General features: G+C 35.4%; 1 protein-coding gene across 1 annotated transcript in view; it reads right to left on the minus strand.

Annotated features, from left to right (window-relative positions):
* Nucleotides 1-283: 283 nt before the first annotated feature.
* The window catches only part of LOC131042652 (phosphatidylinositol/phosphatidylcholine transfer protein SFH2), a 266,397-nt gene continuing 240,050 nt past the window's right edge, over nucleotides 284-26,630 (minus strand). Inside the window, exon 12 of the mRNA XM_057975973.2 lies at nucleotides 284-633. Coding sequence (XP_057831956.2) covers nucleotides 503-633 — 131 coding nt within the window. The 3' untranslated portion in view covers nucleotides 284-502. The remainder of the gene's footprint in view (nucleotides 634-26,630) is intronic.

Raw genomic sequence — 26,630 nt, forward strand, 5'->3', positions numbered from 1 at the left:
TCTCCATTGCTATTTAATTGAATGACATTTTTCATTGCATGATTGGCTTCCTGAATGTCACTACAAATTTTGACATTATTTTCTTTGTCATGCCTTCCATCCAATATTTACCATAACATTTCTATTATATTATTTCTGATATGCATTGTATAAAACAAATGCACAATTTGTAGCTACTCATAGTAGGGAAACCTATTAAATTGTTTAGGATAACTTTTCAGTCCCTGTGGAAGTCGTCCACTAATGCCTTGACAACCTTCATGAAGCATATAAGTTAAACAAATAAACAATGACAATCATTGTCAATTACAACATGAGTAAATAAAACACAATATAAAAATATAAATTCCAAACATATCAAATATGATAGAAAAACAATTTGATCTGATGTATAACCTTGACGATTAATTCTATTATATTCCAAATTCCATAGGCAAGGTGTCATTCTTCATGGTTTTGATGTAGTCTCTTCTTTCCCATTGAAGATATGTTTTTCAGTAGTTCAATACTGATGATTTATGTGGAGGAAGTGCCTATACTCATCAAACACCTGCTTTCCTAAACTTTTGGAACGACAAGATTTCATCTTTGGACCACAAACTGGACATGCAAATTTTCCCTTTGTTTGAAGACCTGCAAGATCATATATAATTGGATTAAATATGTCAATTTTTATAATTATAAATAATATTTATTTCATAAAATTAAATATCATTAAAGTGCAGTCGAACGTTATAACATACTACAAAAAAGTGGTAGCCCTAGGGCATCATGAATTGTCCATACAAACATTGCATGGAATTAAAATTTTCTTTGTCATATTGGTCTTGAGAGGTCATACATAGTGATGTCATTCCATAACTTAGTAACTTGTCAATAAGAGGCTCGATATATACATTCATATCTTTAACTTGGTACTTACCTAGTTGAATGAACATAAACATTACATAATTATTATAACCATTTTACTGCAATATATATAAATTAATGTACATGACTATTAAATAAAAAAACTATAAATTATTATGCAACAAATAAGACAAATGAGATGCTACTATGTTAAAAAAAATTGATGTAAACAAATACTTGGAACAATAGTTGCCAACATTATGTGCTCCCTCTTTATTGACAGCCATGGAGGAATATTATTATTGATAACAAAAATAGGCCACACCAAGTAAATAGATCCCCTCTCCAAATGGATTGACACTGTCCACTACCAATGAAAGCCTGAGATTACGAGGTTCTTCTTTAAAGTGTGGCCATTTTTCCTCCATGTTCGTAAATGCTGAACCATTTGCTGGCATTCAAAGAATGTTATCTCCACTTCCATTGTGTGCATGGTAATCCATAAATTGTGCTAAGCTTCATACCTAAATAATCATTGCATACATGGAATAATGGGAATATAACAAAGAACCTTGCGAGGCATCTTTTTTGTTAGTTGATTTGATTGATATCTACTGATATGACATTCTGGGCATTCTGTTGCAAATTCATGTTGTTTATGATTTATAATATGATCATTAGGACATGCATCTATTGCTTGATACTCTAATTCCAATTGTTGGCATTTTGGCACTATGTTGTCATTGATGTGAACCGACATGATGGCAATCCACATAAGGGTGAGCATAAAGAATGAAGGTCAACCGATCTGAAGGATAATTACTTGTTTAAGATGAAGAGGTAGAATGTTAAAATATGTCTCACACTACCGGAGGTGAAGATGTGTAACCGGTACAGGATGCTCTACCAAGTAACAGAAGAAGAACACTCTATTGGCAAAGAGATATACCAATATGTGTTTTCTGAACTGACTGTATGGTGGTGGGCCATGTCTTGATCCATGTGATGCCATGTGGAGCAGAGGTGGCAAGTGTGTTGTGGTTGGTGAAGCCTCATCGACGGGGTTGATGAAACAGATAATCGCCATTAATGAAGGAGCCACAAATCATGAGGTTTCACCTGACTGATTGTGGCTCGAGGATGAAAGAATGATAGAGGAAGATCAGGGTGCAGTTAGCGCCTGAATCAAGGTAAAGGAAATCCGATTTAGGACGTTCTCATAAAGGAAACTTTTGGAACACTTTGTATGTCGTCTGACTTCATGACAGAAAATCCGATTCGTGATTGCCACTCTGAGAAAAAATGTGTATTGGATAATGAAAATTGTGTGCAGGTGTAGTCTTCAAGGACAGGTGATTGATCCAAGATAGGTGGGATTGGATCTAGTGAAGATTGTTTCAGAAAGAAAAAACCCTAACCGCCCAGGTTTTTGAATTGCATTCTGGTGGGAAAATAGAGTATAAGAAATGAGAGCTCTGGATAGATGGAGTGGTTTTGATACTGTGAAGATAGAGCAAAGAAGAGAACAGAGAGTGAGCAAGGAGAAAACTTTAGAAGGTGTTCTGAGCAAGTTGCAGTGTGAGTGAACAAGCAAACCAGTGAGAGGATTCTACCAGCAGTATCATAGTCTGGCAGTTGAACCTAACCGGTAAGGTGTGGTAGAGAAGACAACATCCTAGTGTGACACATTGTGTTGAGAGACTATGTGTGAAAGGGAGAGAAAGACAACAAAGAGTTATTTGATTCTAGAGTTCCAGAATTCATTTGCAACAAGAAGCCTCAATTGTATTCAAATAGTATTTCAATATACATCGCCAAGTTGAAGCTTGGTGCAAGGATTGGTGCTCCTTGGGTTGGTGCCCTAAAAGTGCAGGGGTTGGTGCTCCTTGGGTTGGTCCCCAAAATCTTTGTAAGTTTGTGTTTTACCTATGAGGCTGAATTGGAGCAGTAGTCTCCAGCAGCTCTTCTCACCGATGTTTTTCCCATATTGGGTTTTCCTCGTAAATCTGGTGTTGTGAATTTCTTATGTGTGAATGATCTCTTTGGTTTTCTCTCTTGCATTACTGGTATGATTGTTCAGTGGTTAAGTAAATACTTGATTGTTTGAAGTTAGATCGGTAAGAGGAAAGATTTAGGAACCACTGATTCACCCCCCTCAATGGTATTTTGTGTTCAACACCAATATCTTTCATAATAGCAGATAAATCTTGGTATGAGTGAGGTAAAATATTCAATGGTGGTAACAAAAAATCACCTATCAATCTACAGCAAAAAATAATTTGTTTATAAAGAATATTAATGGTATAAATTTAATCCTTTATTTACTAGTGATGAACTAACAACAAAAATAGATGAAAAAAGATGACATTTATGACATACCTTAACATCCATGAGATTGCTATGTTGGATAAACCATTCATAACTTTCAAGTTCAACAGCAACAATACAAAAGAGAGAAGATTTGTTCTCAAGCCTTCATAAAGGAGCTCGTATGCCTTCTCAAGTATAGGTAAATCATGAACATCATCAAAGTCCTCCCGATCATCATGACCAGCTACACCACTAAAAGTGTCATGGATCAATGTATTTGTCCCATCACCTTCAACTATTTTTTCTGGTGCATGAACATCTTCTTCGATAGGATCATTAAATTCATCTTTGATATTCACAATACTATGTTCATCCACTTGCAAAACCACATTCTCCAGGCCGTGATAATCCATATCATGTGCCCTATGGTGCCCAACCTTTATAATAATGATCAATACAAATAAACCATGATCATGATCAAGTGATTTTTTGTATATATAAAAAATGTTAAAAAGATATAAACATTTACAAATTCAATCAATATAAAGACATATAATGAACATCTTACCAATGGACGATAATCATGACCCCCTTCAATGTGACCATGTTGCCTACAATGTTTCTCAATTGTTGTGATTAAAAGTCTTCTCATCTTTAATCCCTTGTAATTATTGCAAGGACAATAACATTTCCCATCACCCTTTCTTTTCAATCTAGCCCACAATCTAGCAATTGTCTCTTTATTTTGTTTTGAAATAATATTATCTAACATGATTTTTCTTTACCAAGGTCCCATAAATGCAAATTTGATTACAATGGACCAGGTTGAAGATTCAACCATAGAAGTGCGTACATTTAATTTGATAGAAGGTAAAAGACCCTCAAAGGTCAAAATCCCCTGATAAGCGTCCAAAATCCCAAAGGACCACCAACCCTTATTTTGAGCAACAACTGATCAGATGAATTAAAATGAAATTAATTTTTTGTTACAATGAAGATACCTTGTTAGAAATAATATTTTGTAACTCTCGGTTGTACTCTGCACCACTCCCTCTTCTTCATTCTTTGTTATCATCTCTTTGCTCTGAACTCTTCACTTTCCTCTATTTTCTATTCACTACTCTCTACACTGTGCTATACACGCATTCACTATTCTTCTTCTCTTTCCTGACTCTCGATTCTCTTCTTCTCTCTCTCTACTCCACCCTCTAAAAAACTTCTTCTTTCTGCTCTACCAATTCTACTCTTATCATTAATTGTATTACCAAATTTACTTTTTGAGAGACTCTTCCTCTGTATCATAAAACTTCCACTAATTCAGAATGTTTCATCGGAATTCGCAATGAAATGAGTTAGTGTATCATAATAACATTTATCCAACTGTATGCAAGATTAATATGAAAAAACCACTTAGCAAGTTCACCTTGTCATTTGCCATATTTAACCAAAAAGGAATTATAAAGGGGTAATTTCATGCCCACTATTGTCAAGTTCATGAAAACAACACAAAAACCATCATTAACAGAGCGTTAAGACCTAAAAATGTATCTAAAACCCTCAACAGAACTAGCAAGAACATAGAACACATGGACACCATTGAGCCATTATTTGTGCTCACCATTCCCCCAACCTAACTCCCTATAATCTTCCAATAGGTACAACACTAGATGTTTGAATTATTTACCTAATTGATTATGTGTTGCATTGATGTCTTGTCATTGATGTCAACACTAGATGTTTGAATTATTTACCGACACCCTTCTGGTCTTGGTAGGTTGACTGGTTTCTGGTTAACTTGGATCCGACATGATCCGATAGACTCTGGTATAATCTGGTGATGGAATTGGCTTGTTCATGATGCTTATACTCATATTTGGTCAGTTGGTTTTGGTCTGGTAATTGGATGCTATCCTACTTTCTTAGAAGATTGGTGGAGATATTTGATGAATTACATAAGTGGTGTTGGTGCAGCTTCCGATGGAGTTTCAGGATGTTGTTGGTGATCATGTTCGACACTTAGCATTTGGAGATCATTGCTGAAGCGTGTGGACCTATACTTGGTCCCGATTGATCTAGGTTATGGACCAACATTGATATAACGTGTGGATAGGACCTATTGTTATATTTCCAGGATGTCTTATGTGTTGATATTAGTTGTTTTAGTCTAAAGCCGACATGGTTTGTAATTATGTAATTGGTTTATTATCTGGTGGCTGGCCTGATTGTTTATGGTCGAGGGTTTGTATAAATAAGATGTAAGATCTCATTGTAGATCATCATGGTTAATGTAAGAGGTAATGGTGAATGAATGTAATGTGCAAATAATGTAATATCATTCAGGTAGAGAAGTTGGTCGATCATTGGAGATCGAATTGGGCTTGTGTAAGAGGATTTAGTCCTCCATTATTGATTTTAACCAAAATTGTACTCTGGCTTTGGAGATTCTATCTTTTGCAATTCAACACTTCTCTAGATTGTATTATGGATTTATATGAAGTCAGTGAGGATCATTTTGTGATGAGCAATGTGCTCTAGGATGTTGGCCTTCCTGCAAGTGTGGGGTCATTCATTGTAATTCAAATACTTATTGTAGAAGTATTATCTGACTGTGGGTAGGCTTCCCACCATGGTTTTTTCCTTTACCAAGTTTTCCATGTACAAACCTAGGTGTTTTGTGGATGGTTTTTATTCTGTGATTATTGTTTATACTTAATTGGTTTAACTGGTATTCTGGTATTATTGTTTTGGGTTCCGGTATTAAAGTTTAAATTCTTAATGCTTTTGGCAATCTGTGACAACTCATTCACCCCCCTCCTCTCAGTTGTCTTTTAGTTATCTGAACTATCTAACAATTGGTATCAGAGCTTTGGTACTCTCTACAGAAAGCTTAACCGCTTAAGGAAGATCCTATGGTGACTAACAGTTCAAGTTCATCCAATTCTTCTAGAGCTATCTTTCAAAGGGATATACCAAGAATTGAAAGAATAAACTACACAATATGGAAGATTCAGATGGAGACTCATCTGAGATGTCTTGGAAAGGAGATTTGGGAGATCACATAGAATGGTGTCACACCCTATAATCTGGGATCTAGAAATCCTCCTCTGGAAAACGTGGACAATGAGCTTGAGAATGATTGTAGAGAAAGAGAATCCCTCTTGTATGCACTTTGTGATCCACAAATAATGGGATTAACAAAAAAATCATCTAGAAATGCTATATGCGAAAAGTTGAAAACTCTTAATGAAGGTGACCCTATAGTGAAGATTGCTAAACTTGATGATTACTGGGTGAGATATGAAAACCTAAAGATAGAAGATGAAAGGATTACTGCATTCATGGAAAGGGTAAATGAGATTGTTATGGGAATTCAATGTTGTGGTGGAACTCTGAGCGAAGATGAAATTGTTTCTAAAGTCTTGAGAGCCCTACTACCGGCTTACAAAATGAATGCTACTACTATTAATGAGTTGAGAACTATGGCTAATACATCTGTCCACAGAGATACTTTGGTTGGGAAACTATCTTCTTTTGAGCTTGAGGAATTTGGACCTTCTGGAGCTATGAAGATTGAACTTCCTTTACATGCATCTACATCTGCAACTAGTAAGAAAGACAAGAAAGCAATATATGCAAAATAATTAGAAGATATGAAGAGAGAAGATGATGAGTTCGAGCAACTTGAAGCACTATTTACTAGAAGAGTACTGAAAGGACTGGTAGGAAGTAAGTATGAAGGAATAGCAACTTTTAAATGTTTTGCATGTAATAAGATTGGTCATTTTGCATCTATATGTCCTGAAAAGAATTCAAGATTTGAAGAAAGAGTTAAAAAATCATTTAAGCCTAACCCTAGATATCAGAACAAGTACAAATTCAAGAAAAGCAGAGACAAATCATGCTACATAGCAGATGAGGAAGGCATTACTGATTCAGATGATGAACTGGCAGAAGACTCTACTAGTGGATCCAGAAATGGGAAGGAATGGGTATTCCTGGCTATCAAGGAAGATGATCCGACACTGGAAGAGAATGTACCTACGGAGAAGGAACTTGCTACTAAAATTGAGGACAAGGATGAATGGGTAATTGACAATGGTTGTTCACATCATATGACTGGAGATAAAGGGAAGTTTTTGTCTTTGCACTAATTTGATGGTGAACTAGTTAGATTTGGAGATAACAAGACATGTATGATTAAGGGAAAAGGAACTATATCATTGGATGGTAAGAACAATACTGACAATGTTTATTATGTTGAAGGTTTTAAGCATAATATTTTGAGTGTAGGACAACTAGTAGATAAGGGATTTCAATTATAGTTCAAGGATAGAAAATGCAAAATCGTTAACAAATCTGGCTTGGAGATTGCAACCCATACACAAACAAAAAGTAATCTATTTCATTTGAACTCCAGTGAGAAGACATGTTTGATTACAAATATTGATGAGAGTTGGCCATGGCATAAAAGGCTGTGTCATGTGAATTTTGATGGCATTGTTAAGATCAGTTCAACTAAGGTTATTAGAGATATACCTAAGATTATGAAGCCCTATAATCTGATATGTAAAGAATGTGAAATTGGTAAACAGGTTAGAAACTCTTTTAGGAGTATACAAGATAAATCAAATGATGTTCTTGATCTTATTTATACTGATTTGTGTGGCCCTACTAGAGTTAAAAGTTTTCATGGTGATAGATATTTCATGCTAATCATTGATGATTATTCTAGAATGATGTGGGTTACGTTTTTTAGAGAAAAATATGAAGCATTTGAAAATTTTAAAATATTTAAGGCTAAGGTGGAAACTTAGACAGGATTGGAGATTAAATGTTTGAGATCAGATAATGGTGGAGAATTCACATCAGGTGAGTTTAATAACTTTTGTGACAAGCATGGTATAAGAAGATAATTTTGTGCTCCCCAGACACCTCAGAAAAATGGAGTTGTGGAAAGAAAAAACAAAACTATCTTGGATGCTACTAGAACAATGATGATGGAAGCAAGTCTACCTCATATCTATTGGAGAGTAGCAATGATTACAAGGGTTTATACATTCAAAAGAGTACATATCAAAGGAGAAACCGGTAAGATACTTTATGAATTATGGTTTGGCAATACACCTACAGTTAAGTATTTGAGAATTTTTTGCAGTAAATGTTATATCAGGAGAGATGATACTATTGGAAAATTTGATCCTAGATGTGATGGAGGCATACTCCTTGGTTATTCTAATGAAAGAAAAGCATATAGATGTTATAGCAAGAGATTGCATAGAATTCTGGAGAGTGCTAATGTTAAAGTAGATGAGCTCAACAGAAGTCAAATAAGAGTTTATGAGAAGGAACCAACAGTGGAAATGATTATATTTGAACCGGTAGCACCTTTACCAGAACAAAGAGTTGAACTAGTTACTCTGGCAACATCAAATAATTCTACAGTAACTAAAGAACAGGGAAGAGGAATAGAGAGTCAGAAGACTCCTAGGTATGTGAGATTGAATCATTTTGAAGATCAAATAATTGGGGATAAGAGTAATAGAGTGATGACAAGAAAAAGATTGGCAACTAATGAGGTATGTTTAATTTCACAAGTTGAACCGGTATCAGTAATTGAGGCATGTAAAGATGAATTTTGGTTAAAAACTATGGAAGAAGAATTAGATCAGATTGAGAAAAATAACACATGGACTTTGGTTCCTCGGCCTAAAAATAAAAATGTCATTGGAACTAAATGGGTTTTTAGGATCAAATTAAATGAGGATAGTCAAGTTATAAGGAATAAGGCTAGACTGGTTTGTAAATGATATTCTCATAAGGAAGGAATTGATTATGGAGAGACTTTTGCACCGGTAGCTAGGATTGAAGTTGTAAGATTATTTCTTGCCTATGTTGCTTATAAAAACTACAAGGTTTATTAAATGGATGTTAAATGTGCATTTTTGAATGGAGAGCTTGATGAGGAAGTTTATATTGAGAAACCTGATGGTTTTTCACTATCAGATGATACTGATATGGTTTGTAGGTTAAGGAAAGCTTTATATGGATTGAAACAAGCACCTAGAGCTTGGTATGCAAGGTTGGATAAATATCTTTTGAAGCTTGGGTTTACTAAAGGTAATGCTAACAATAATTTATATTATAAAATCACTAATGATGATATACTGATTATTAAAGTATGTGTTGATGACATTTTTTTTGGACGTGAAGATAAATTATGCATAGAATTTTTTAAGAATATAGAGAAAGAGATTGAGATGTTTATGATTGGTGAGATGAAATTTTTCTTAGGTTTGCAGATTAATCAGACTGACAAAGGTATTTTTATCTATCAAAATAAATATGCTAAGGAATTATTGAAGAAATTTGGTATGGGAGATTCTAAACCGGTAAGTACACCTATGGTTACAAGTAAGAAATTGACAAGAAAAGATGTTTCTGCACCGATAAATCCTACAAGATACAAATCTATGATTGGAGATCTGCTTTATTTGACTCAAACTAGGTCTAATATTATGAATTTTGTTTGTATTGTTTCAAGATTTCATAGTGATCCTAGAGAAAATCATGAGATGGTGGTGGAAAGGATTTTTAGATACTTGCAAGGTACATCAAAATATGGCTTATGGTATCCTAAGGATGATAACTTTACTTTATATGCATATACAAATACTGACTGGGTTGGTGATGTTGATGACCGAAAAAGTACTTTCGGTGGAGCTTCTTTCTTGGAAAGAAGTTGGTTTCATGGATCAACAAGAAATAGTCACGTACTTCTTTATCCACTATTGAAGCTGAGTATGTTGTTGCTTCTACTAACTGTACACAATTTTTATGGATGAAGCAAATGTTGAAGGATATAAAGGTGGATTGTGATGCACCGGTAGTTATTCACTATGATAACTCTACTACTATTGATATATCAAAGAATCTAGTATTTCATTCTAAGACAAAGCATATATCTATCAAGTATAACTTTTTGAAGGAAAAGGTGGAAGCATAACTCGTTTATGTGAACACTAAAGAACAGATTGTGGATATTTTCACTAAACCTTTATTCAAGGAAGGATTTGAGTACCTAAGAGACAAATTGGGGGTTTCTGCCCCTCCGGTAGGGACTTGATTGATGTGGTTTGGCATCAGTCCAACATGCATTATCAGAGATACTATTCATTATGACACTGATGTGGGATGCTACTGCTCAGGGGGAGTAGCTAGCTTTGAGATTCAAAAGCTTATTTTTTTGCTTTGATATTTTTGTTATATTTTTGGCATTGATGTCAAAGGGGGAGAGATAGTGATGTGAAAAAGTAAATATCAAAGAGGGAGAAATATTATTCACAAAGGAAGAGATATATATGCAGGTAATTGTTAGTTGTCTTCCATAGGGGGAGACTTGTTTGGCATTTTCTTGGTACTTATATGTTTTTCACATCTAGTGTTGCCATCAATGCCAAAGGGGGAGATTGTTGGCCATTTGGTGGAAATGATTATGTGTTGCATTGATGTTTTGTCATTGATGTCAACACTAGTTGTTTAGATGCTTTATCGGCACCCTTCTGGTTCTGGTAGGTTGAGTGGTTTCTAGTTAACTTGGATCCGGCATGATCCAGTAGACTCCGATATAATCTGGTGATGGAAATGGCTTGTTCATGATGCTTATACTTATATTTTTTCAGCTGGTTTTGGTATGGTAATTGGATGCTATCCTTCTTGCTTAGAAGATAGGTTTCTGGTTCCGGTGAGGGTTTCACTGGCAGAGCTTTTGGTGGAGATCTTTGATGAATTGCATAAGTGATGTTAGTGCAGCTTCTGATGGAGTTTCAAGATGATTTTGGTGATCGTGTTCGATACTTAGCATTTGGAGATCATTACTAAAGTGTGTGGACCTATACCTGATCCCGGTTGATCTAGGTTATGGATCGACATTGATATAACGTGTGGAAAGGACCTATTGTTGTATTTTTGGGATGTCTTATATGTTGATATTAGTTGTTTTGGTCTAAGGTCGACATGGTTTGTAATTATGTAATTGGTTTATTATCTGGTGGCTGACTTGATTGTTTATGGTCGAGGATTTGTATAATAAAATGCAAGATCTCATTGTAGATCATCATGGTTAATGTCAGAGCTCATGGTGAAGGAATGTAATGTGCGAATAATGTAATATCATTCAGGAGAAGGATTTGGTTGATCATTGGAGATCGAATTGGGTTTGTGTAAGAGAATCTATTCCTTTGGTATTGAGTTTAATTGAAACTGTACTCTAGCATAGGAGATGCTATCTTTTGCAGTACAACACTTCTTTGTATTGTAGTCTAGATTTATATGTAGTTAGTGAGGCTCCTTTTGTGATGAGAAGTGTGCTCCAAGATGTTGGCCTTCCAGCAAGCGCAAGCCCCTTCATTGTAATTCACATACTTACTGCAGAAATATTATTTGACTATGGGTAGGCTTCTCACCGTGATTTTTCCATTTCCCGGGTTTTCCACATACAAATCTTGGTGTTGTGTGGATGGGTTTTATTCTGTGATTATTGTTTATGCTTAATTGGTTTAACTGCTATTCCGATATTATTATTTTGGGTTTCGATATTAAATTTTAAATTGCTAATGCTTCTGGAAATCTATGGCAACTCATTCACACCCCCCGCTATTAGTTGTCTTTCAGTTATCTGAATTGTCTAACAATTCATATTAGAGCTTTGGTCCTCTCTGTAGAAAGATTAACCACTTGAGGAAGATCATATGGCAACTAACAGTTCAAGTTCATCCAGTTCTTTTGGTCCTATCTTTTGAAGGGATATACCGAGGCTTGAAGGAGCAAACTACACATTATGGAAGATTCAGATGGAGACTCGTCTAAGATGTCTTGGAAAGGAGATTTTGGAGATCACACAGAATGGTGTCACACCCTATAATCCAAGATCTAGAAATCCTCCTCCAGCAAACCTGGACAAGGAGCTTGAGAATGATTGTACAGAAATAGAAGCCCTCTTGTGTGCACTTTCTGATCAGCACATAATGGGATCAACAAACAAATCATCTGGAAAGGCTATATGGGATAAGTTTCAGACTCTTAATGAAGGTGACCCTATAGTGAAGATTGCTAAACTTGATGGTTACCGGGTGAGATATGAAAACCTAAAGATGGAAGAAGATGAAAGGATTACTAAATTCATGGAAAGGGTAAATGAGATTGTTATGAAAATTCAATGTTGTTGTGGAACTCTGAGCAAAGATGAAATTGTTTCTAAAGTCCAAAGAGCCCTACCACTGGCTTACAAAATGAAGGCTACTACTATTAATGAGTTGAGCACTATGGCTAATAGATCTATCAACAAAGATACTTTGGTTGAGAAACTATCTTCTTTTGAGCTTGAGGAATTTGGACCTTCTGGAGCTGTGAAGACTGAACTTGCTTTTCATGCATTACATTCGCAACTGGTAAGCAAGACTGGAAAGCTTTATATGAAAAATATTTAGAAGATATGAAGAGAGAAGATGATGAGTTTGAGAAACTTGAAGCACTATTTGCTAGAAGAGTACCGAAAGGACCGATAGGAAGTAAAGAATAAAGGAAAAGCACCTTTTAAATGTTTTGCATGTAATAAGATTGGTCATTTTGCATCTAGATGTCCTAAAAGGAATTCAAGATTTGAAGAAATAGTTAAAGGATCATTTAAGCCTAACACTGGATATCATAACAAGTATAGATTCTAGAAAAATAGAGACAAATCATGCTGCATAGAGGATGAGGAAGGTATTACTGATTTAGATGATGAACCGACAGAATGACAATGGGAAGGAATGGGTATTCCTGGCTATCAAGGAAGATGATCTGACACTGGAAGAGAATGTACATAAGGAGAAGGCACTTGCTACTAAAATTGAGGAAAAGGATGAATGGGTAATTGACAGTGGTTGTTCACATCATATGACTGGAGATAAAGGGAAGTTTTTGTCTTTGCAAGAATTTGATGGTGGACTAGTTAGATTTGGAGATGACAAGGCATGTATGATTAAGGGAAAAGGAACTATATCATTGGATGGTAAGAACAATAATGATAATATTTATTATGTTGAAGGTTTGAAGAATAATCTTTTGAGTGTAGGACAATTGGTAGATAAGGGATTTCAATTACAGTTCAAGGATGGAAAATGCAAAATTATTAACAGATCTGGCTTGAAGATTGCAACCGATACACAAACAAAACATAATATATTTCATTTGAAATCTGGTGAGAAGACACATTTGATACACAGATTGATGAGAGTTGGCTATGGCATAAAAGGTTGTGGCATGTGAATGTTGATTGCATTGTGAAGATCAGTTCAACTAGGGTTGTTAGAGATATACCAAAGATTATGAAGCCCTATAATCTAGTATGTAAAGAATGTCAAATGGGTAAACAAGTCAGAACCTCTTTTAGGAGTATACAAGATAAATCAAATGATGTTCTTGATCTTATTTATATTGATTTTTGTGGCCCTGCTAGCATTAACGTTTTCATGGTGATAGATATTTCATGCTAATCATTGATGATTATTCTAGAATGATGTGGGTTACTTTCTTAAGAGAAAAATTTGAAGCATTTGAAAGTTTAAAATCTTTAAGGCTAAGGTGGAAACTGAGACAAGATTGAAGATTAACTGTTTGAGATCAGATCATGGTGAAGAATTCACATCTGGTGAGTTTAATAACTTTTGTGACAAGCATGGTATACGAAGACAATTTTTTGCTCCCTGAACACCTCAGAAAAATGGAGTTGTGTAAAGGAAAAAGAAAACTATCTTGGATGTTGCTAGAACAATGATGATGGAAGCAGGTCTACCTCATATCTACTGGATAGAAGCAATGAGTACAAGGGTTTATACATTCAATAGAGTACATATCAAAGGAGAAACCGGTAAGACACCTTATGAATTATAGTTTGGCAATACACCTACATTTAAGTATTTGAGAATTTTTTGTAGTAAATGTTATATCAGGAGAGATGATACTATTGTGAAATTCGATCCTAGATGTGATGGAGGCATATTTCTTGGTTATTCTAATGAAAGCAAAGCATATAGATGTTATAGCAAGAGATTGCAGAGAATTATGGAGAGTGCTAATTTTAAAGTAGATGAGCTGAACAAAAGTCAAATAAGAGTTTATGAGAAGGAACCGACACTGGAAATGATTATATCTGAACCGGTAGCACCTTTACTAGAACAGAGAGTTGAACCATTTACTCAAGCAACATAAAAGAATTCTACAGTAACTGAAGAACAGGGAAGAGGAACAGAGAGTCAGAAGACTCCTAGGTATGTGAGATTGAATCATTTTGAAGATCATATCATTGGGGATAAGAGCAATAGAGTGATGACAAGAAGATTGGCAACTAATGAGGTATGTTTAATTTCACAAGTTGAATCGGTATCAGTAATTGAGGCATGTAAAGATGAATTTTGGTTAAAAGCTATGGAAGAAGAATTAGATCATATTGAGAAAAAATAACACATGGACTTTGGTTCCCTGACCTAAATATAAAAATGTCATTGGAACTAAATGGGTTTTTAGGAACAAATTAAATGAGGATAGTCAAGTTATAAGGAATAAGGCTAAATTGGTTTGTAAAGGATATTCTCAGAAGGCAGGAATTGATTATGGAGACACTTTTGCACTGGTAGCTAGGATTGAAGCTGTAAGATTATTTCTTGCCTATGCTGCTTATAAAAACTACAAGGTTTATCATATGGATGTTAAATGTGCATTTTTGAATGGAGATCTTATTGATGAAGTTTATATTGAGCAACCTGATGGTTTTTCACTATTAGATGATACTGATATGGTTTGTAGGTTAAGGAAAGCTTTATATGGGTTGAAACAAGCACCTAGAGCTTGGTATGCAAGGTTGGATAAATAGCTTTTGAAGCTTGCTTTTACTAAAGGAAATGCTGACAGTAATTTATATTATAAAATCACTAAAGATGATATACTGATTGTTGAAGTATTTATTGATGACATTATTTTTGGAGGTGAAGATAAATTATGCATAGAATTTTCTAAGAATATGGAGAAAGAATTTGAGATGTCTATGATTGGTGAGATGAAATTTTTCTTAGGTTTGCAGATTAATCAGACTGACAAAGGTATTTTTATCTATCAAAATAAATATGCTAAGGAATTCTTGAAGAAATTTGGTATGGGAGATTCTAAACTGGTAAGTACACCTATGGTTACAAGTAAGAAATTGACAAGAAAAGATGTTTCTGCACCGGTAAATCCTACAAGATACAAATCTATGATTGGAGGTCTACTTTATTTGACTCAGACTAGGTCTAATATTATGAATGTTGTTTGTATTTTTTCAAGATTTCAAAGTGATCCTAGAGAAAATCATGAGATGGTGATGAAAAGGATTTTTAGATACTTGCAAGGTACATTAGAATATGGCCTATGGAATCCTAAGGATAATAACTTTACTTTATGTGTATATACAGATGTTGACTGGGCTAGAGATGTTGATGACCGGAAAAGTACTTCTGGTGGACCTTTCTTTCTTGGAAAGAAGTTGGTTTCATGGATCAACAAGAAATAGTTATGTACTTGTTTATCTACTGTTGAAGCTGAGTATGTTGCTACTGCTACTAACTTTACACAAGTTTTATGGATGAAGCAAATGTTGAAGGATATAAAGGTGGATTGTGATGCACCGGTAGTTATTCATTGTGATAACTCTATTGCTATTGATATATTAAAGAACCTAGTATTTCATTCTAAGACAGAGTATATATCTATCAAGTATAACTTTTTGAAGGAGAAGGTGGAAGAAAATGAAGTTAGAATGGTTTATATGAACACGAAAGAATAGATTGCAAATATTTTCACTAAACCTTTACCCAAGGAAGCATTTGAGTACCTGAGAGATAGATTGGGGGTTTCTTCCCCTCTGATAGAGACTTGATTGATGTGGTTTGGTAAAAGTCTAGCATACATTATCAAAGATACTATTTGTTTTGGCACTGATGTGGGATGCTACTGCTCAGGGGGAGTAGTCAGCTTTGAGATTCAGAGGCTTATGTTTTTGCTTTGATATTTATGTTAGATTTATCTCATTGATGTCAAAGGGGGAGAGATAGTGATGTGAAAAAGTAAAAATTAAAGAGGGAGAAATATTATTCACAAGGGGAGAGATATTGATATTCAGAGCTATATGCAGGTGATTGTTGGTTGTCTTCCACAGGGGGAGACTTGCTTGGCATTTTCTTGGTACTTAGATGTTTTTCACATCTAGTGTTGCCATCAATGCCAAAGGGGGAGATTGTTGACTATTTGGTGGAATTTATTATGTGTTGCATTGATGTTTTTTCATTGATGTCAACACTAGTTGTTTGGATTATTTACCGATGCCCTTTTGGTCACAATAGGTTGAGTGGTTTCTAGTTAACTTGGATCCGACATGATCTGATAGACTCCGGTATAATCTGGTGATGGAATTGGCTTGTTCATGATGCTTATTGTCATATTTGGTCAGTTGGTTTTGGTCTGGTAATTGGATACTATCCTTCTTGCTTAGAAGAATGGTTTCTAGTTCCGACGAGGGATTCATCGACAAATATTTTGGTGGAGATCTTTGATGAATTGCATAAGTGGTGTTGGTGTAGCTTCTAATGGAGTTTCTGGATGTTGTTGGTGATCATGTTTGAGACTTAGCATTTGGAGATCATTTTTTAAGCATGTGGAGCTATACTTAGTCCTGGTTGATCTAGGTTATGGACCGACATTGATGTAACGTGTGGATAGGACCTATTGTTGTATTTCTAGGATGTCTTATGTGTTGATATTAGTTTTTTTGATCTAAGTTCAACATGGTTTGTAATTATGTAATTGTTTTATTGTCTAGTGGCCGACCTGATTGTTTATGGTCGAGGGTTTGTATAAATAATATGTAAGATCTCGTTGTAGATTATCATGGTTAATGTAATAGGTCATTATCAAGGAATGTAATGTGTGAATAATGTAATATCATTCAAGTAGAGGAGTTGGTCGATCATTGGAGATCGAATTGGGTTTTTGTAAGAGGATTTATTCCTCTGGTATTCAGCTTAACTAGAATTTTACTCTGGCATAGGAGATGCTATCTTTTGCAGTTCAACACTTCTCTAGATTGTAGTCTGGATATATATGTAGTCAGTGAGGCTCCTTTTGTGATGAGAATTGTGCTCTAGGTTGTTGGCCTTCCTGCAAGTGTGGGTCCCTTCATTGTATTTCACATACTATAGAAGTATTATCTGACTGTGGGTATGCTTCCCACCATGGTTTTTCTCTTTACCAAATTTTCCACATACAAATCTTGGTGTTGTGTGGATGGCTTTTATTCTATAATTATTTCTTATGCTTAATTGGTTTAACTTCTATTCCGGTATTATTGTTTGGGTTCCGATATTAAAGTTTAAATTGCTAATGCTTTCAGTAATCTGTGACAATTGTTTCACACCCCCCCCTCAGTTGTCTTCTGGTTATCTAAACTGTCTAACAGGGACAACCTGGTATTTGCCTCTAGAAGGAAGACTTTAATAGAACCCCTTATTCTTTTCTAGTCTCTCCCATCTAGCCTTTGTTGTTGCTTCATCAAAAAAATTCCATATTGCCTACAATCTAGTATTGGCCATAAAAGCATGGGTGGTTGAAAAAGAAGAGGAAGAGAGTTATTCTGCTTTGATCTATCTAGATGTATGTACCATGGTGCTCTTTTGATAGCTGCATAATAATTCTAAAGGGAATGTGGCTCGGCTTCCTTTAATTCCTCTCTCAAACTGTTCCATCATTGTGCTAGATATCTCATTACTGTTTTTCCTGCAACAAGACTCATATGCTCAAATTCTTGGAATATCACCAATTATTCTTATTTTGGGTCCATGACATGAAAGCCCTGAGATGAATATCACCAATATACATCAAGGGATTTCAATCACTGTCATGACAAACTTGTTGGCATAACTGATGATGACTGAACCGGTAAAGGACTGTTTGTGATGACATTGTGATGAAGAGATTAAGATTGCATAATTAGATGACTTTGATCAGTTATTTGTGTTGTCATTGATGGCAACTGAATTTTATTATGTTTAATTTTGTCATCTTAGTCTTTTTTGGTCTATCGGAAAGAGCTTACCGATAAAGAAATAGGAAACTCGGAATTAGGACCTTAACCGGTAAATGAGGAAATGTTTTGATTAGATCTGGCGATTGGTGATGATTGAAGTGTCACGGTTTGGAATGTGAGTTTGTATCTGACCGGAACCGCATCATGTTCTAGTTATCAAAATTCATGTTTATGATTTCTATTGTATTTTTGCTAGGTTTTAAGAGGGATTTAAGGATCGGTAAATAATTCTCTTAACCGGTAATGATTTTGAGTATGGCGGTGGATCACATTATGTTTATAATTTGGTGATGATATGGCACAAATCGCGTGAAGTGTTTGAATAATGTTTTGGCATGATCAAAGAGTGAATTTCTTGGGAATGTGCGACGTGCTTAGCGGAATAAGCTAAGGGTTTGAAAGAGTATCAGATCAAGATACGGTGATCATTCAACGGTTGTAATTAATTTGTAATTTATTGTAATGATCTATATAATGATCAATGATGACCTGTAATGAGTTATAAAAGATTTGTGATGATCTATGTTGTAAGTCTTAGGGTTTTGTAATCGACTAAGTTGCAAAGGTTATTTAGGTTAGTATAGTTGATCTTTGTTGTGTCAGTGGTTTTTGAGAAGAGTGTGAAGCCAAACCGGATTGTGAGAGATCTTCCAGAGTGTAATACATTTGGAACAAAATTGGATCTGATCAAGTAAGCAGTTAAGTGATATACCCAGATCATTCATTGTTGTTCCCTAAAAGTTGCAGCAATCAAAATCCCTTAACTAGGTAGGTCCTAACAGGCCTTTCATTGTAAATCCCCTAACTGGGTGTCTCAAAATTTGAGTGTTAAATCCTCTTGTGAGGTTAATCCTAATAGGTCAAAGCTCCTAACAGGGCTCATCATCTAAATCCTTTAACCAGGTGACTCCTAATAGGGTCTTCTCGAACAAGGCATCTTTGTAAGCTCCTAACTGAACTAGGCTCCTAACAGGGCACATTTCGAAAGAGTGCATAATTTTTGTGGGTACCAATTCCCACCGTGGTTTTTCCCTATTTGGCTTTCCATGTGAAAAACATGGTGTTCATATGGTGAATGTTTTATGTGCTATCATATTTTATTTTTAGTTAATGCATGGTTAATGAACACTTAATGTGTAGACTTGATAAATCAGATTAGTAGATGATTATCAGCAAATATTGGTACTAGTAAATGGTTTTGTTTTTTGTTATTGTTTAATTTAGTGAAAGTATTATAAGGACGAGTTTCAGGTTTGAATTTGTTATTAATATTGATTCACCCCCCCTCTTAGTAAATAAGATCCTCTAAGATTAAGAGAACTGCATAGTTATGAAGGTAGAATTCACAAAGCAAATTTTTAGTTTTTGTAGTAGAAGACTAATAAATCTGGTAAAATTCCTGTAGAGTCTCAATAGAAGGGTTTAGATATGAAACAAACCTTGACAATTCAAAAGAGAGATTGAGTTATTTTAAATACATTGCATATACCCTTGGTGGTGACCTGTATTCTAAAGTATGTGGTATCATGGTTATTATATTATCCACCTTGCTTTTTAATGCAACAATTTCTTTATGTTTCTTCTCAATCTCCTAATCCTTCTTATTGATTGTCTCCTGCAACTTAATTTTTTCTTTATTCCATTCTTCTTTCATTTTCATCATGTCTTTAGATAGGTCCAGGGCAATAAAAATCCATGAAAAAGAGGTAGGCCTATGTATTACTACTTGTGGCCATTTTTGTACTGATTCCTCTTCTTCTACTCTTGCTACTGATTCCTCTTCCTCTACTCTTGTTGGCACTTGTTCTGACATCTTCTCTACTGCATCAACTAGTCCAACAAAACCATCTAGACCTATATCCCCTTGAGGTTTCTCCCTTATTACCAAGTCATGTTCTTCTTGAGGCAATTCCCCCAATCCCCCTTCTTGTGACCCTTTTGTACTCCTCTCTTCTACACTAGGGGTAGTTTGGATAGACTCTGATGATTCAATTTGAATACTCACTCTAGGCTCACTATGTTTAAATTTACTAGGCTTCCCTTTGAGCCTATGCCTTCTTCTCTATCATGCCTTTTCAACCATTTTGGAGGCTTTGGTATGTTTAGGTTTTTTAGAAAGTATCTCAACTTGGGCAGTGGCTACATGTGATTCTTGTTCTTCCTTTTTCATTTTTCTAGGGCTTAGGGTTGCCTTTTCCAATCTTGGTTTCTTTACCCTTTCCTCTCTTGCTTCTACTTCCCTTGCTTTACCTTTCTCTTTTTGAACAATAACTCTAGTACTAATTGGGGTTTCAAGTTGAACGTTGACATTAGGGTCTGTTGAAGATCTATTGGTATCACTAGATGAATATTCAATCAGTCTTGATTCAGGTGCAGGAGAATCTGCAATAGAAGTTGTCCTATATGTTGAGGCACCTGGGGTTAATTTAATAGTTTTCTTTGTAATGCTAACCTTCTGGTCTGAAGGATGACCCCTACATCTATCATTAACTTCTTTGATCTTCCTAATTGAAACAAATTCATCCCAAGACATCCAGGATAATCTCGCAAAGACCTTTTCACAAGTAACTTAATTAAATAATGGTGTGAGACAAAATTTGGCCTACCTTTTTGAGTTTCAGCTACCATGATTGAGAGCATATTGTAAAGGATGTTTGGCACATTCATCCTTTGATTGTGTCTTATGTGGCTCAATAGCTTGAAATTTGGTGAATGGAGACAAGATTGCCTACCTTCACAGGTGATATATTTGACCACATAGACCACTAACTACCTCCATTTGCTAGGTAAAGAAAGCCTTCTAGTCCCTTTCTTGTCCACAAAGTGGAGGTTCACGATGCTTAGTGAACTCATCCCTGGTAGACCTTGCATCCCTAGATTTAGGATATTTTTCACCATCCATGGGAAGCTCTAATACCTCAGTGATTCATTCCTCTATAGAAAATACCTTTAATCCCTTCACCATTGCTTCTCCATTCAAGAAAGTTTGAGGAAACTCCAAAGTAATGTTGTTATCAAAACCATTAAGATTCAAGAAATAATCCATCCATCCACACTACCTAAATTTTTGCTTACATAGGTGATCTTGAAGAATATATAATGATTCGTAGGCTTATTTTGGATAAGAATTCCTCCCATTTCTTACCTTCAATTGTATCCTTCAAATTTCTAAAAATAGCATTTTGAGAATTCTCAAATGCTTCCTACAACTTTTGACCTTCCGTCAAGACAATAACCCTTCAAATTCGTATTTCTCATCTTACACCATTATAATGATAATTAAATTCTTTAAAGAAGGTTATTATGACTTGAAATGCTCTGAATGTGCAAATTTAAAGAAAGGTCACATCATTCATATAGATTGTCACTTCATCTTATACTCAAAAGATTTAAAATCAAAAAGTGACTTGTTGGCATAAATAAAAAAAGTAATGACGTGGATGAGACATGTGCTCCCTCCCCCCAACCTAAATTGTGACAGGTGTCCACACATGTCTTTTGGAAAAAGTTCAAGAAGATCAGAAGTAATAAGCCATGTGAATTATGCATATTAAGAAAACTGTAGTAAAATAAATGCATCCAAAATAATGAGTATACATAAATTTTAAAGTGCATACTTGGAGTTGTCGTTAATGCATGTGATCCACATATCATGGAAGTAGATACCATGTTGAACAAGTAAACTGGCTGAAAAAAAAGTGAGGTGGAATGCATATGAGGAGATGTGGAAGACAAGGAACTTGGCATGGAGAGGTGGTTCATTTATTAATGAAGAAATGTACTCCCACAAAAAATGGAAGTATTTATTATGAATGCATGCAAATATTTGACTAGGTAGAGGGAGGGATATCAAATCCGCCTTCTTTTGTTGCAGGAGTTTCGGAACTGAGAGAAGCATTAAATTGTTACAGGAACTCATGTTTAGAAGATTGTTTATGATAAAGTTTCAAGTGATGACCATTGAACAATAGTTTGAATTTCATAGGGTCAATAGTTGTAAACTACACAACTCCATTAGGAAAAACCTCTACAATTTCATATGGGCCTAACCACCTTATCTGCAATTTGCCCATGTTATCTTTATATCTAGAATCATAGAGGAGTGCCCAATCTCCTGGTTGAAACTGTTTGTCCCTAATATATTTTTCATGCCATTTGATCCTTTGATTTTGTACCATTTTTGTCTAATGTAAAGCTGATTTTCCTATTTCATCCAATGCATTTAACTACATGATACTATCCTTCTGTGCTACAAAAATATCCATTCCAAGCTCAAGTGTTGTTCTTATTATGTTCAAACTCAATAGACATCATGACTATTTTGCCATATAGCATTTCAAAAGGGGTAAAACCTGTGGTGGTTTTTCATGATGTTTTGTATGCACATACTACTTCAAGTAGTTTTGTTTCCCAATCCTTTTCATGCATAGCCACTATTTTGATCAAAATAGTTTCAATCTTCCTATTTGTGATTTTGGCATGACCATTAGCTTGGGGATGATAAGGTGAAGATTTTATGTACCTGATATTGTACTCATTTACTAATATTGTGACAAGAGTGGAAGTAAACTGAGCCCCTTGATCTGTTACTATCTCCCTTGGAACTCCATAGCATGCAAAAATTTATGCATAAAGAAATTCTGCAACTTTGTTGTCCCTTGCATGTTTCATGGCTTTGACTTCTACCCATTTTGTCACATAGTCAGTGCAAACCAAGATGTAAGATTTTCCATTTGATGGAGGATCAATGGGTCCTACAAAATCAAGTCCTCATTTATCAAATAGGGTAAGTACCACTTGTGGATATAATGGCACTTCATCTGATTTGGAAGGTCTGCCCATTCTTTGGCATCTATCATATTTTATGGTGTATTTGGCTACATCCTTGTGTAGGATGGGACAAAAGTACGATGTATTTAGTATCTTAATGGTTGTCCTTTTGGCCACAAAATTCCCCCCACAAGGCTCATCATGGCATGAATATAGGATCTCATACGTCTCATCCTATCATACACATATTCTCATTGCCTGGTCTAGTCTAGTATAAAAGAAGCACCCTTCTACCCATGAGAAATTATTGCTCTTCTCAACAAGTAATCTCTTTTCCTTTGGTAAAAAATGAGAAGGAATCCTGTTAGCAACTAGGTGATTATATATGTTAGCAAACCAAGGTGTATGAATAGAAATAGAGAATAAATGTTCATCTAGAAATGAGTCATCAATGACTTGTCGATCTTCTTTGGTTGTCAACCTAGATAGAAAATTTGTTACCACATTTTCCTTTCTTGGTTTGTCAATAATGGTAATATCAAATTCCTGTTAATAATATCCATCTTGCTAATCTGTTTGTGATTGAAGGTTTGTTCATGAGATATTTAATAGCTACATAATATGTATGAACAAAGATTTGAAACCAATGATGTAATGTTTGAATTTATTGAGTGCATATATGACTGCTAGCATCTCTTTCTCTATGACAGTATAGTTGAATTTAATTCCTTGCAAACGTTTGCTGATGAATTAGATAACTGTCTCTACATTTTCTTCTTTCTTCTCTAAGACAACTCCAATAGCATAATTTGATGCATCAGTATGGATATGAAAGGGAAGTGCCTAATTAAATCCCTTAAGGATAGGGGCTTGAGTCAAGGCTCTCTTCAAGTTAGAGAAGGCTTTGGCACACTATGTTGTCCATTGGAATTCAGCATCCTTTGTCAATAAACTATACAATGGACCCACCATAATACTGAAATCCTTTATAAACCTCCTATAATAACCTACATGACCTAAGAAACTTCTGACATCCTTATGTTTAATGGGGGTAGAAAGGTTTATAATTACCTCAATCCTAGCAGGATCAACTTGAATACCAACTTGTGAGATGTAATAGCCAAGCACTATTCCTTCTTGCATCATCTTAAAATACTTTACACTATTCAAGGATAGATTGTGATCCTTACACATCTATAAGACTTTGTCCAAGTTGCTTAATGCTTCCTCAAAAGTGCCACCATAAGCCATAAAGTCATCCATATATATATCCATGCAATCATGTGAGATATCTAAGAATATACTTATGACTGCTCTCTGAAAAAGTAGTTGGAGTATTACACAATCCAAATGGGAGTATAAAGTAGGCATAGGTTCCCCAAGGATAGGTAAATCTTGTCTTCTCTTGGTCTTCAGGTGCAATCCTTATCTGATTGTACCCACTAAAACCATCTAATTATTACAAGTGTGGTTGTCATTGCACCAAAAGATTGACCTGTTAATGCCCGATACAACAACTAGACTTATAGAATCGACAAGAGGCAGTTAAGCCATGTCACAAACCTGGGTAGTGTGTTTTATAGCACAAGGAGACCAAAGTCACACACATTGCAATAATCCCCCCAATGCAAGCAAGGGGTTTGAACCTGTGACCAAGCTCTGTTACCACTTGTCACAAGCCCTGTTGTTGTTGCACCAAAAGATCGACCTGTTAATGCCCGATACAACCACTAGACTTATAGAATACATAGGAGGCAGTTAAGCCATGTCACAAACTTGAGCACTAAGTTTCACAACACAAGGAGACCAAGGGCGCACACCTTGCAACACTAAGAATGAAAAATATTGTTTGCTTGCTAGAGAATCCAGCACTTGGTCTATAAAAGGAAGTGGAAAGTGATATTTCTTAGTTGTAGCATTAAGCTCCATATAATCTACACAGGATCTTCATTTCCTATTCTTTTTAGGAACCATAACAAGAGGTGATACCCATTGACTTTCAAAAATTGGGTAAATGAATCATACATCTAGTAATTTCTACAATTCTCCTTTTACTATCTCTCTTAATGAAGGGTTAATCCTCCTTTGGGGTTACCTTACTAGTCTACAATCCTCCCTGATACAGATTCTATGGGTACACAACTTAGGACCCATACCCTTCATGTCATGGTAATCCTATGCAAATGCTTGTTTGTGAGATTTAAGCAATTCTATCAAAGAGACATTTTGTTTTTGATTGATTTTATTGTTAATATTCAAATATTTGTCTGGTGAAACCTCTACTTGCTTAGTCATTTCAATCATAGATGCTTCACTAAAATATGACATTTGTACCTCATGCCACAACAATGTATGAAGAATGTCTTCAGCTATAGGAAAGTACGTTGAACTGGAAGCAGGTTGTATTGCCTTTAATGGGCATGTAGCACTTGATGGACAACCAGTTAGTTGCTCAATCGCTCCATAATAATTCTTAATGTTGATGGAGAGTATTTCATCCTCTTCTTGGGGCTGCAAGAAAGGATCCCTATCTATCATCACAAGTTGTATAACTGAATTAACTTCATCTATTTCTTCTCCTATATTAGGCCCCACTGGTTGTTCCAAATCAGGCTGAGTCTTTGCTGGAGGATAAAGAGAAAGCTTTTTAGTAGTCATGACATTTGAAATTGTCATATGCCTTGGCCTACAACGTATAAAAGCATCTATTGTAGCCAACCAAGGTCTGCCCAAAATAATGGGATATCCTCCCAGAGTTTCTTTACGAGAAATAATCATAAAATCAATTGGGTATTCTCAAGAATCCAGGGTTACTACAAGGTCTAACAGTAGAACTATCTACAAGCTGCAGGAAAGTAGAAGTAGGTATTAAATTAGTGATGTTTAGATGTTGCATGATATCTTTTATCATCACATTGATAGTTGCGCCTAGAGCTATTAGGGCATTTTGGACTTGAATTCCATTAATGACAACTCCAACCACAAGACTATAAAGGTCATAATACTTAATGATAGTCAAATTTCCAAGCATTATATTTGCAAGTTGACCTACCACATGCATTATCTGTGGATCCTTTTCCTTCTTTCTTGGTTTCTTAAGACAAGCCTCTTTGATGGCTTTGTTGTAGATTGGAACATCCTTGATGCCTTGGAATAAAGGGATCTTAACACAAATATGTTTCAATTGATCTATAAGGTCAAATGTTGGTTCCTCTTTCTGCCTTGTCCCTTCCATTTCCAACCTTTGAGGGAATGGAGGTATTAGATCAATTTTTTGGATATGTTCTGACTCATTTTGCTAACTTGGTTGAGCAGGTGGGCTAGGCAAACCATCTTGCTCTAGTTCTTCTATAGCTAATTCAGTTATAAGTGGGAAAGAAGGTGGTGGCAAGGTTGTACCTGAACTAATATGTATATCACTTATATTGACAACATATGCAGGATATTGGTTTGGGTCAGAAGAATAAACAGGTTGTTGTTAGGATTAGGAACAGGTTGTGTCGGAAGTCGAGTAGGTCTAGGTGCACTAGTATTTGGATTAGGAGAA

The sequence above is a fragment of the Cryptomeria japonica genome, chromosome 3 (genome assembly GCF_030272615.1).
Source record: "Cryptomeria japonica chromosome 3, Sugi_1.0, whole genome shotgun sequence".
Taxonomy (NCBI): Eukaryota; Viridiplantae; Streptophyta; class Pinopsida; order Cupressales; family Cupressaceae; genus Cryptomeria; species Cryptomeria japonica.